Consider the following 11,884-nt stretch of genomic DNA (forward strand, 5'->3'; position numbering starts at 1 on the left):
AAGCCACGCCCGTATCAGGTGAAAGAACAACCGCAAAACCTAATTGACCTCCCATCTCCCCTTTCACCCCTCTCTCTCTCTCTCTCTCTCTCTCAAATATTACAGATACTTCATATATTAAATTCATAGGCTGTATTTTGAATATGTATAAGCTTTATATGAACATTTAAATAAAAATGCAAATTAATTGCTTATTAATTAATTTAGTATGAATATTACATTTTTTTTGTTAATTCCGATTCAGTTGTTCTTCACCAGTTAACACAGCCACAAAGGCATAAACCGCGCCCAGAGCCATGTATTTAGCGAGATGGCCCAAGGCAGTTTCAACATTATGATGCATTAACATGACACTTCAACATTCTATGTCAGCCAGAAAATACCACCCCCTGACTAGAATGTCGTTGCAAGCTTTGAAAATAACAGTTTCTTTTTTTTATTTTCATCCTACCCTGTGATTTCTCGTTATTTTTTTTTTTTAAGATTACTTCTTATCTTTTCAACCACAGATCATGGAAACGCTGTGTTTTCACATTATGTAGACACTGGTTTTGTGCTGGAGATAATAATTATGAGGTTGAAAAGTGGCAGATTTTCACTTTGAGACCAAAAAGCTTATTTTTGTTTTCATAATTTTTTACCACTTTACTTTATGGCTGTGCTATAGATGGGTTAGCTGACAACTTCTCGAAATGACAATACATGTGGGGAATAGAAGGCGACTCGTTTCGGCTAGTTTAATGTTGTTCTTTATACCATGTCTTGTTTTGAGGTGTTTTGACTGATTTCATGGCCAATGCCAATATGGCTAAAATTCGCTACCTAGATAACCAACAACTGTAATGCTGTATTTGAGAGACAACAAGTGCTCATTGTGCAAATGTATTTATGTTTTCAATAAACATTGGAGACAAAATGTAGTTTAGGCTACATGTTGTCAACAATCTAAGCCAACCTATCTGTTTTGACCCATAATTACTCATGCATCGGTTTTGAGGCTAGCCTAGTGGTTAAGAGCATTGAGCCAGTAACTGAAAGGTCACTGGTTTGAATCCCCAAGCCGACTAGATGAAACATCTGTTGATGTGCCCTTGAGCAAGGCACTTAATCACAATTGCTCTGGAAAAGAGTGTCTGCTAAATGACAAAAATCTAAACAAAGTTGGGCTGGGGGCTGAGCTAAATCGAGTGCACCCACATTTTTTAGCTGTCACGTGACAGTTACCTTTTCTGAACTTTTGGTTGGGTTCAAACATTAAAATCACGCTCATCGATGTTATAGGTTTAGGGTGAGTAGCTACAGAGATACCATAGATAGATAGAACAATGAGACAGATATTCTACTGGACGTATAAATGTGATCCGCTTGGCGTTTCCACGAGGAAGCCCATTGGCCAGCAATGGGAGAAGATGGATGGAGATGGATTTTGGAAGACATTCTGCACATTTTCTCATCAAACATTTGGTCTCAATACTGTTTTCTATAAACCAAAACTAAAATCTGTTACGAACAGAGTGGATAAAGTTTTGTAGACTTTACCTTTTGCCAAAGTAAAAAAAAAAAAAAGACGATGTTTCGAAGGAGTGCAAAAGTGAATCTACTGCGCAAGCGCATTTGAGAGTAGGCGTTCCCTAACAAAAATATGCAAATATTCTCGGAACGCACCAATAACCTCTCGCTAGCTCTTCCCATTATGACTAATTTGTTCCCATTGGAAACGAGAGGCTGTGGTCTATCTTAGTTATACAAATCTTTGGAAATAATTTTGAGGAGATGTGAAACTCCATTGGAATCGTATTAATGCCCATTGTGTACGTTGCCCGTGCCTCGGCAATTGGCCGCGCGGTGCATTCTGAGCTATTCTGGTACAAAGCGAGTTCTCCAATGAGTGAATGGGAGTCAATTGTGCGCTAGCTCAAAACCCCAACATTAGCATGAATTTCGTGAACAACAAGCATAACATTACAAATATTTTACGAGATGTGAGATAATTAACGTGTTCTCTGTAATATCGTATAGCTTTGGATTCGTGACATGTACTTTCGAGGAAAATAGTGTCAGGTCGCGTCAATTCGAATCTGGTATCAGAACAAAATAGTCAGCACATAGTAACTTCTGATTTCTTTGTACTTTAATTAATGCAAACACATTTATGGTAAATATGTGGTTCGTATATACGGGCTCCCTGTAACACCACGCAGGGCAGACAGAGAACTGAGTTTCGCATCCTTTGCTTTTCATTAAATACTCTGACAGAGATAGTTCCCACTCAATGCTGGCCTGTCAGAGGGAGGATGAGCGTGGTTTAAACTTACTCATCCTATCGTTGGCGTGCAGGTTGGTCCCAACCTCGAGACGCCTCCTGTTGCCGGCCGTAGTTATTATCTTTGGCAGTCGGTTTATCTTGTGAATGCACAGTTCTCTAAAAACCCGACACCCCTCTGCATATACATTTCACCCATATCCTGCCCTTATCTTTTAACAAGCTCTTCCACATCCCTGATTTACAGCATCTGCATTCTTTCCATATGACTCACCATCCCATGAGCCCCTTCCTCTCACACAGCAGTATACTCTTATCATATAGAGTATAAACTTAATATTATAGCATAGCTTCTTTGTTATATTATATAGGTTATGCAAAGAAATAGTTGGTCAAACCCTAACAATAGGCAGATTTCTGGATTCATACCCTGACTTTGGGAAGGAAATTTGTGACGATGGTTTAGCAACCGCGCGACGCAGCAGGATAACGTGAACCTGATTGGTCGACAGTCTTCTGGGTGGGGCGTAATACCAAAGATTTTTTATAACTTAACCAAGAGACCACCAGCCTGTCATTTCTTCTTCTTCTATGGTATATTGGCGATCGCACAATGTAATGTGCATTCCGCCATCTACTGTGAGGGATGGAAACAGGATTCCCAAAAAATTGAACAAAAAAAATCTTTTTTTTTATCAAAATACCAAAAAATGTATAAATAAATCAAACAAACTAAATCAAACAACTTCAAACGCTATTTGTTTAAAAAAAAAAAGTGATTTTTTTTAAAACAAAAAGCAATTATAGTCAAGACATGGGTGGAATAAATAAATCATGAACAAATATAAATGAAACAAGGTTTTCATCACTATTGATGTTTATTGCTTTGAACTGTACAAATTGGAAAGACACATTTTACATATAGTATTTTATAGAACTTATACAGTAAATGAGCCCCATTAAACACAAATTAAGGGCGGTCTACACACCACATGAGGAATACAGTTTTACTCTGTGTGTATGTGTGTGTGTGTGTGTGTGTGTGTGTGTGTGTGTGTGTGTGTGTGTGTGTGTGTGTGTGTGTGTGTGTGTGTGTGTGTGTGTGTTGCAAATATATTTCTTGCACTTTGATGCATGTGTACTGTGTCTTCCTGTCCTTATTGGGTCCAACGTGGATCGCAGCGGTTCTTGTTGCTACCGGCTGCAATCTAGAATGATGAAAACAGTTCAGTCATTTTTCTAACATCTCACTCACATATATAGAGACAGCAGGCCAAGGTAGGAGAGTCAGACACACACACATGCAACAACATCACTCACACTTACTTCCAGTATTGGAGTTGTGACAGAGATCCTCTCTGTTCACCAATCGGGGTGGCCAGCGGCAACACAACCCCATCCATTACAAGGGACAGCAATGGGGTTTCCTCTCAAAGTGAGAATGTCTGTCTCCACACTGAGCTGTCAGTTAATGCCAACCAGAAACGCCAGCTAGCAAAGTCCAAACAAAGAGTTGGCCAAATCAGTGTTGGATAGTGTGGATTCACACTCGCTGTCTGCACAAGCATCAGGGAATGCCTCCCCTGTCTCCAGGGGACAGTCAGATCTGCAGCTGCATGAAGTCCTACTCTAGTCTAAGCATATCTGTCCAACATTGCAAGAACTGCAATATCTTTCATAGCGTGAGCTGCCCCCTTCTGGATATGTGCAAATAAGAGGGCCATAAAGTAAAACTTAGTGAGGGTGACAGTTCTACAGGAGCAGAGCGAGAGCAGTGGATTATTACCAAGGCGAGGAAGCCATAGAGATGGAGGTGTCTCCACCTCACAAGAATCCACTTGATGACTTTGAAGCAAGAAGCTCTACCCCTCTGCCCGTTTATTTTAATGGCTGTTGCAAAACTACAAATCCAGACCCTGAGGTTTTCTGCCTCACCTGCAGGGTCTTCCACACTAGTGCCTGCAAAGAGGTGGCGATGTGCCAGGGAAACCATGTGATCCTTCAGGTGTCTGCACAAGTACGCCAGGGTGAAAAAGGGTCCCTTTAATTCTGTGTAGGTACTGCAGTGCTGAGTACTGCAAAGGCTGTTGGTATAGAACACCATTTAATTATGCTTGTGCCCAACATTTTCACCAGTCATCCTCAGTTTAAATGTAGAAATAAATTGAAAGGCACTTGATGTACATTGGGAAAAGCACTGATTTAAAACAATGCCTAAAAAGCTCCTTAGAATCGATATCCCTCCATAAAAATAATAATGGAAATCACTTACAGTTACAGTGCCTTCAGAAAGTATTCACACCCCTTGACTCTTTCCACATTTTGGTGTTACAAAGTGGGATTCAAATGGATTTAATTGTCTTTTTTTTTGTCAATGATCTACACCAGGTATTCCCAAACTGGGGGTACGCGCGAAATAACAACACAATGTCAAATACAGGTAGCCTAGTCAAATAATTAACATCCAATCACATTAACCGTTACTCTCTTGCGGGAATTCCACTAACGGTCCGTATGTAGCCAAACATAGCTGCTGCTCATGTTGGTATCTGTACTGATGGCGCAAAAGCCATGCAGGGAGACATAGTGGAGTGGTAACGCGCGTGCAAGCAGTTGCTCCCGGCGCCACTTGGGTACACTGCAGCATCCACCGAGAGGCTCTTGCTGCCAAGGGAATGCGTGACAGCTTGAAACACGTTTTGGACACTACAGTGAAAAGGGTTAACTTTGTTAAAGCAAGGCCCCTGAACTCTCGTGTATTTTCTGCACTATGCAATGATATGTGCAATGACATGGGCTTTTCTAACATACAGAAGTGCGCTGGTTATCAAGGAGCAAAGTATTGACACGTTTTTTTTTAATTGAGAGCTGAGCTTAAAGTTTTCTTTACTGACCATCATTTTCACTTGTCTGACCGCTTGCATGATGGCGAGTTTCTCACACGACTGGCCTATCTGGGTGATGTTTTTTCTCGCCTGAATGATCTGAATCAATGTGCGGGACAACATTGAGGCTGTGATTAAGAAGTTGGAGCTCTTCTCTGTCTGCATTAACAAGGACAACACACAGATCTTCCAATCATTGTAAGATCTTATGTGTGCAAATGAAGTGAAGCTTACCGACAATGTCAAATATGATATAGCGAAGCACCTGAGTTGGGTGCGCAATTACGCAGGTAATTTCCCGAAAAGGATGACACAAACTGGATTCGTTATCCCTTTCATGCCCTGCCTCCAGTCCACTTACCGATATCTGAACAAGAGACTCATTGAAATTGCAAAAAGCGGTTCTGTGAAAATTTCATTTAATCAGAAGCCACTGCCAGATTTCTGGATTGGGCTGCGCTCTGAGTATTCTGCCTTGGCAAATCATGCTGTTAAGACACTGATGCCCTTTGCAACCACGTACCTATGTGAGAGTGGATTCTTGGCCCTCACTAGCATGACAACTAAATACAGGCACAGACTGTGTGTGGAAAATGATTTAAGACTGAGACTCTCCAATACAACCCAACATTGCAGAGCTATGTGCATCCTTTCAAGCACACCCTTCTCATTAACCTGTGGTGAGTTATTCACAATTGTAGATGAACAAATAAGGTTTTATATGTACAATTGTTAAATAAAGAGCAAAATGATTGATTATTATTCTATTATTATTTGTGCCCTGGTCCTATAAGAGCTCTTTGGCACTTCCCACGAGCCGGGTTTTGACAAAAACTCACCCTCATTCTTATGTTTAATAACTGTATCGTATAGTGTGTGTGTGGCAGGCTTACAATCATGGTAAAAAACAAAATTTGAGTGTGCGCTGACCCTGGTGCTGGAGGGGGTACACAGCTGAAGGTTGAATGTTTGAAGGGGTATGGGACTATAAAAAGTTTGGGAACCACTGACCTACACAATAATCATGTCAAATTGGAAGAAAAATTCTAACATTTGTAAAAAAAAATATATAATATGGAAAATAAAACACTAACATATCTTGATTAGATAAGTATTCAACCCCCTGTTAGACTACAGGGGGTTCAATACATGTTAGAATCAACTTTGGCAGTGATTTACAGCTGTGAGTCTTTCTGGATAAGTCTCGCTAAGAGCTTTCCACACCTGGATTGTGCAACATTTGACCATTATTCTTTTCAAAATTCTTCAAGCTCTGTCAAATCGGTAATTTATCATTTCGAGACAACCATTTTCAGGTCTTGCCATAGATTTTTAAGCAGATTTAAGTCACAGCTGTAACTCAGCCACTCAGGAACATTCACTGTCTTCTTGGTAAGCAACTCCAGTGTAGATTTGGCCTTGTGTTTTAGGTTGTTGTACTGCTGAAAGGTGAATTCATCTCCCCGTGTCTGCTGGAAAGCACACTTAAGCAGGTTTTCCTCTAGGATTTTGCCTGTGCTTAGCTCCATTCCATTAGTTTTTTATCCTGAAAACCTCCCCTTAACTTAACGATTACAAGCATACCCATAACATGATGCAGCCACCACTATGCTTGATTATATGGAGTCACACTCAGTAATGTGTTGTATTGGATTTGCCCCAAATATAACTTTGTATTCAGGACAAAAACTGAATTGCTTTGCCACATTTTTTTCACTATTACTTTATAGGGCCTTGTTGCAAACATGATGCATGTTTTGGAATATTTTTATTCTGTACAGCCTTCCTTCTTTTCACTCAATTAGGTTAATATTGTGGAGTAACTACAATGTTGATCCATCCTCAGTTTTTTCCTATCACAGCCATTAAACCCTGTAACTGTTTTAATGTCACCATTGGCCTCATGGTGAAATCCCTGAGCAGTTTCCTTTCTCTCTGGCAACTGAGTTAGGAAGGACACCTGTAACTTTGTGGCGACTTGGTGTATTGATACACTATCCAAAGTGTAATAACTTCACCATTATCAAAGGGATATTCAATGTCTGCTTTTTTTTTAACGAGTTCTACCAATAGGTGTCCTTCTTTGCGAGGCATTGGAAAACCTCCCTGGTCTTTATGGTTGAATCTGTTTGAAATTCACTGCTCAACTGAGGGACCTTACAGATAATTGTATGTGTGGGGTACAGAGACAAGGTAGTCGATTAAAAATCATGTTAAACCCTATTATTGTGAACAGTGAGTCTATGTAACTTATGTGAATTGTTAAGCCCATTTTTACTCTTGCCATGAAATGTGGTTGAATATTTGACTTGAGACATTTCAGCTTTTCATTTTTTATTAATTTGTAAACATAAAAAAATAAACATAATTCCACTTTGACATTATGGGATATTGTGTGTAGGCCAGTGATGACACAATGTAATCCATTTTAAATTCAGTCTGTAACACAACAAAATGTGGAATAAGTCAAGGGGTGTGAATACTTTTAAGGCAAAGTACATGTTGCCTTCAATTCAAAATACCCTTAATTTGTAATAATTTATAAATTAGCTTTAGCCCACCCAGGGATTAAAAGTGAAGTGCCAAACTCTTGTATATTTTTCTATTTTGGGCTCTTGGTAGGTCCTTAAATTTCCCTGAAAGTGACCTTTGTTTTCCATTATAATTTATCCAGTCTCATTGACCGTTGGGATCTGGAGCCTTAAACTTATGTTATGAGTCTGAAACCAGTGATTACATGTTGCAGCTCAAGATTTAAGATAATACTGCCAAATGTGGTTTGAGGTTAAGGTGTTTGCTTTCATTATTTGTTCTGTTTTCTGCAAGATATTTGAATTAAAATGGGATTTAAAATAGGAACAGATGTCTCTCGTGCTGTGCTTTTTAGATGTTGATGTTGCAATGCAGGACACTACAGCATATAAAATCTATTCAGTTTTTTCTTTGCTTCCAACATTCAGCAATATTTTCTCTGTGGTCAGCCATCTGGTGACACCACAGTTTAGTCAATATTTCAGTTCCTTTAAAAACGCCCACACAAATTGAACAACTTGCAAGATAATTGAATATTCATCCAGACTATAAATCTGCCTTCATAAATACATTATTTATTATTAAGAATTTACAGTTTAATCAGTCAAAGGAAAGGTTTCAGAATGGTCTTATCTGCTGCCATGTTATGTCCAAGAACTGTCTTTAAGTGCTGTGGGTCAATCAGGGTGACTAGGTTTGTTTGAAACGGCTACTCGTTCTTTGCTGCCCAGTTCACGTTAATGAAGGTTTTACTGTCCATGCGGTCAATGTATAGGACTCCATCCAAGTGATCCATCTCATGCTGTAGGATGCGTGCGGGCCAGCCGCTCACTTGCCAGGTCACAGGCTCCGCCTTCTCATTCAAGCCTTTGAAACAAAAAATGAAAACATTAATAGAAAAACCAAACACATGCCTAATTGATCTGATGTTCACCAGCCATGGGTCGAGAGATTTAGGTCAGATGGCTGTTTCGGGTAGATTAAATCTGGGGTGTAATCATAACTCCAAACAGTTGCAAAACATAACTTTAAAAAAAATGAGGCTGCTCTCTGGAACACGTTACTTATCTCACCTGAGACTTCCACAGAGAGGTAGCGTGGAACAGTGGCCGAGAACCCCGAGATGCTCTCACAGGCTTCCTGGAACAAAACTGTGCGTCCATCTAGGACTCGCAGCTGGGGGTTGATAAAGATCCGCAGAGGCACAGCGGTCAGACCACGGGCTTCACGTGCAGCAGGCAAGCTGTCCTCCAACATGCGCTCTGGGAACTCCAGAGCTAAGATACGAAGTGGCACTCCAACTTGAGGTGCACTCAGTCCCACACATTCAAATTTCCGCATCACCTTTACCATGGTGTGGATCACCTCCTGAACTGCCGGACCCTGTACTGCCCCAGGGTCCACCGCTGCAGCCTGGGCTCGCAGCACCGGTTCACCCACCTGGCAGACATGGGGGTATGGAGGACTTGGTGGGGGCTTGATCTTCCGCTTCATGTACTGTAGGTAGGAACGAACTTTGATGTTTGTAGAATAAGACCGGTAGGGGGCCATGGAGACAGGAACTACCCAGCCAATGGATCCAATGGAATGGGGCCGTGGGGCTTTTGAAATACACATTCTGTAAGCACTAGTCAACAGCACTGAAGAGCACACAGTTATATTCATGGTTGGGTTCAATCCTGGCAGTAGTCAGTCTGCTACAGCCCTGCAGGAGACAAGGAAAGAACTGTCAAGAAGGAAGTCAACTTACTGTAAATAATATGGACAACAACAAATTGGTGTTGGGCAAAGATTGGTATACATGCACATAAAAAATGGCCCGTTTACCAAATAAATATGTTGTGACCCGGGTATAACCAAAATAATTTCACATTATCACATGACAAGTTTACATATTTAGTAAGCTAATAGCTACAGCAGTTAGTTAGCTCACTGCACACGATATTGAAACCACGCAAATACAATGAACTCGAGTATCCTATCCCATGCAAGCGTTACACGTTTCCATACCATAAAACGTTACACTAAATGTTATTATATTGATTGCAGTGGCAACAGTGATGCCATTCTTATACTGTAATTCATAAATTCATAAAAATACACACGAGCGTGTAATGACATTAAGAGAATCACTTCCTGGTCAATTATTTTGTCAGGTCTTCAAAATAAAGGTTCTTTATTGTGGAAACGTGAATATTTAAAACATTGTATTTAACCTTTAACTAGGCAAGTCAGTTAAGGGGGTAAAGATTGATTAACATAGAATAATTTGTGCTGTATTTAACGCCTACCCATCATATTTTTATCGGTTATGTTTTGTACATATTTAGCAGCTTCCCTTGAATACTTAGTTTTGACAAGTTCTTGACGGACCCGGAAGTATTTGGCCGTGTTTTGTCGGCCGTCATTACGCTGCGTTCAAAACAACTGGAAAGTCTGTCAGATAATGACGACAGTGACCTTCATTTCGGAAAGTGATGACGCGAATGCCGACCGGCTTGTAGGGGCAGACAACGGATGCATTTATTTTATCTGGTAAACATCCATCAATGATTTGGTTATTTATTAGCTATAATAAAACCAACCGTTCTAAATGCAAAGTGGTAATCAGATGTCTTATTCAAACTCAGCTTGCAAGCCTATGATGATGTTTGCCCTTTTCATAGTTACTTGTCTTAACCAGTGGCGATTTTAGCGAGTACATGTTGGTGGGGCAAACTCCCCCAATTTTTTTAGATGCATGCCAGCAAAGCCACTAAACAACACAACATTAACAATACGTTAATTGCACTATAACGGTGACAAACAGTGGTCACAAACTGTTAGGGCCTACATAAAGCTGTCCCAACAGCAGAGCTTTCTTTTCAGCACCATGGAGTGAATCCTTACCACCACTACACCTGGCAGGCTACCTGCTTTGCAGAGTTGCAAAGAAAAAGCCATATCTCAGACTGGCCAATAAAACTAAAAGATTAAGATGGGCAAAAGAACACAGACCTGTGAGCCCCAGTCTCTTTCCTGCTCCTCACACACTATGTCCAGCTCAAAAAGTTTTTAAGACATTTTAAACTGGAAAAAGAGGCAGTCACGGTTTTAACTAAACACCGCTCTCTTCTCTCTCTTGTGCAGGAGCAGGAACCAGTGTGTCCAGTGTGCGGGCATGTTACAGGCGAACCCACAACGGTTTGGTGCAACGTGGCCCATCCTGTTCTGCTGAACCGGCAACGGGACCTGTCCTGGATGGTCGCCCGCGAGATCCTTCCAGTCAGGGCCGTTATGCACTCCCAGGGCATGGCGAGGACACCCGAGTGCCCCCGACCAGACTGCGGCCAAGATGAGTCGGTGAGGCACTTGCTCTGGGAGTGCAGAGCCGCCAGGGACCTGTGGAAGGAAGCAGGCCCCCTGATCTCCTCGTGTCTGCCAGCAGGGGACGACCTAACGCCCCAGCACGTGCTGTATGGGGTGGGCCGAAGGCCTATTCCAGCGAAGGCCTTCCCCAAGCTCTGACCCACCCTCACGTGTCTGAAGGATGCACTGTGGTCCTCCCGCAACCTGCTGGTAGCAAAATGAGTAGAGACCATCCCCCAGGTAGTGGCCATGGTAGCCACGGAAGCCCTGGGATGGTACAGAAGAAAGGAGGCCTCGACCCCCAGGCGTAGGGTCCCCCACAACACCCAAGGTCCCGGCAGCCACTGCCTGACAGTGCTGCGGCGCCTAGGGCGATGCGCCTAGGGGAGGGATCTCCTCTGGGCCCCGAAGGACAGGACGGTTATTGATTCGGAAGAGCAGGAGGAGGCGAGTTGATAAGGACTCACCCGTTCCTGTACAAAGGACCGAAGACAGCTTTTTAACAAAGTGACCTTTTAACATGTTTTCATGTCTTTAAAAAATTATTTTGTACACATTTTAAATGGCTTTTACAGATTGGATGTTTTACAAGAAAAAGTACTTTTATTCATGGTTGTTTCTATTGTTTTTAAATAAGCAACATGTACTTTTTAACAAATTTAAATGTAATATTCTAATATTCTAACTCTAATTCTCTCTTTCTCTTTCTTTCTTTCTCTCTCTCGGAGGACCTGAGCCCTAGGACCATGCTTCAGGACTACCTGGCTTGATGACTCCTTGCTGTCCCCAGTTCACCTGGCCGTGCTGCTGCTCCAGTTCCAACTGTTCTGCCTGCAGCTATGGAACCCTGACCTGT

The 11,884-nt window shown here is 41.6% G+C and overlaps 1 protein-coding gene across 3 annotated transcripts; it reads right to left on the bottom strand.

The window, feature by feature from the left end:
* Positions 1-8,235: 8,235 nt before the first annotated feature.
* On the bottom strand, positions 8,236-9,843 carry pdf (peptide deformylase, mitochondrial). 3 transcript variants are annotated; one of them, XM_014124297.2, is made up of 3 exons: positions 9,691-9,843; positions 8,754-9,385; positions 8,236-8,547 (listed from the first exon to the last, which is right to left on the bottom strand). In XM_014124297.2, exons 2-3 carry the CDS (start codon positions 9,343-9,345, stop codon positions 8,390-8,392), a joined length of 750 nt encoding a protein of 249 aa, XP_013979772.2. In that variant the 5' UTR covers positions 9,346-9,385; positions 9,691-9,843; the 3' UTR covers positions 8,236-8,389. The 3 variants fall into 3 exon arrangements, with proteins under 3 accessions (XP_013979772.2, XP_013979773.2, XP_045544117.1); XM_014124298.2 differs by having other exon boundaries at positions 9,508-9,830; XM_045688161.1 differs by having other exon boundaries at positions 9,786-9,808.
* Positions 9,844-11,884: the final 2,041 nt, after the last annotated feature.

Source organism: Salmo salar, chromosome ssa10, assembly GCF_905237065.1.
Source record: "Salmo salar chromosome ssa10, Ssal_v3.1, whole genome shotgun sequence".
NCBI classification, from domain to species: domain Eukaryota; kingdom Metazoa; phylum Chordata; class Actinopteri; order Salmoniformes; family Salmonidae; genus Salmo; species Salmo salar.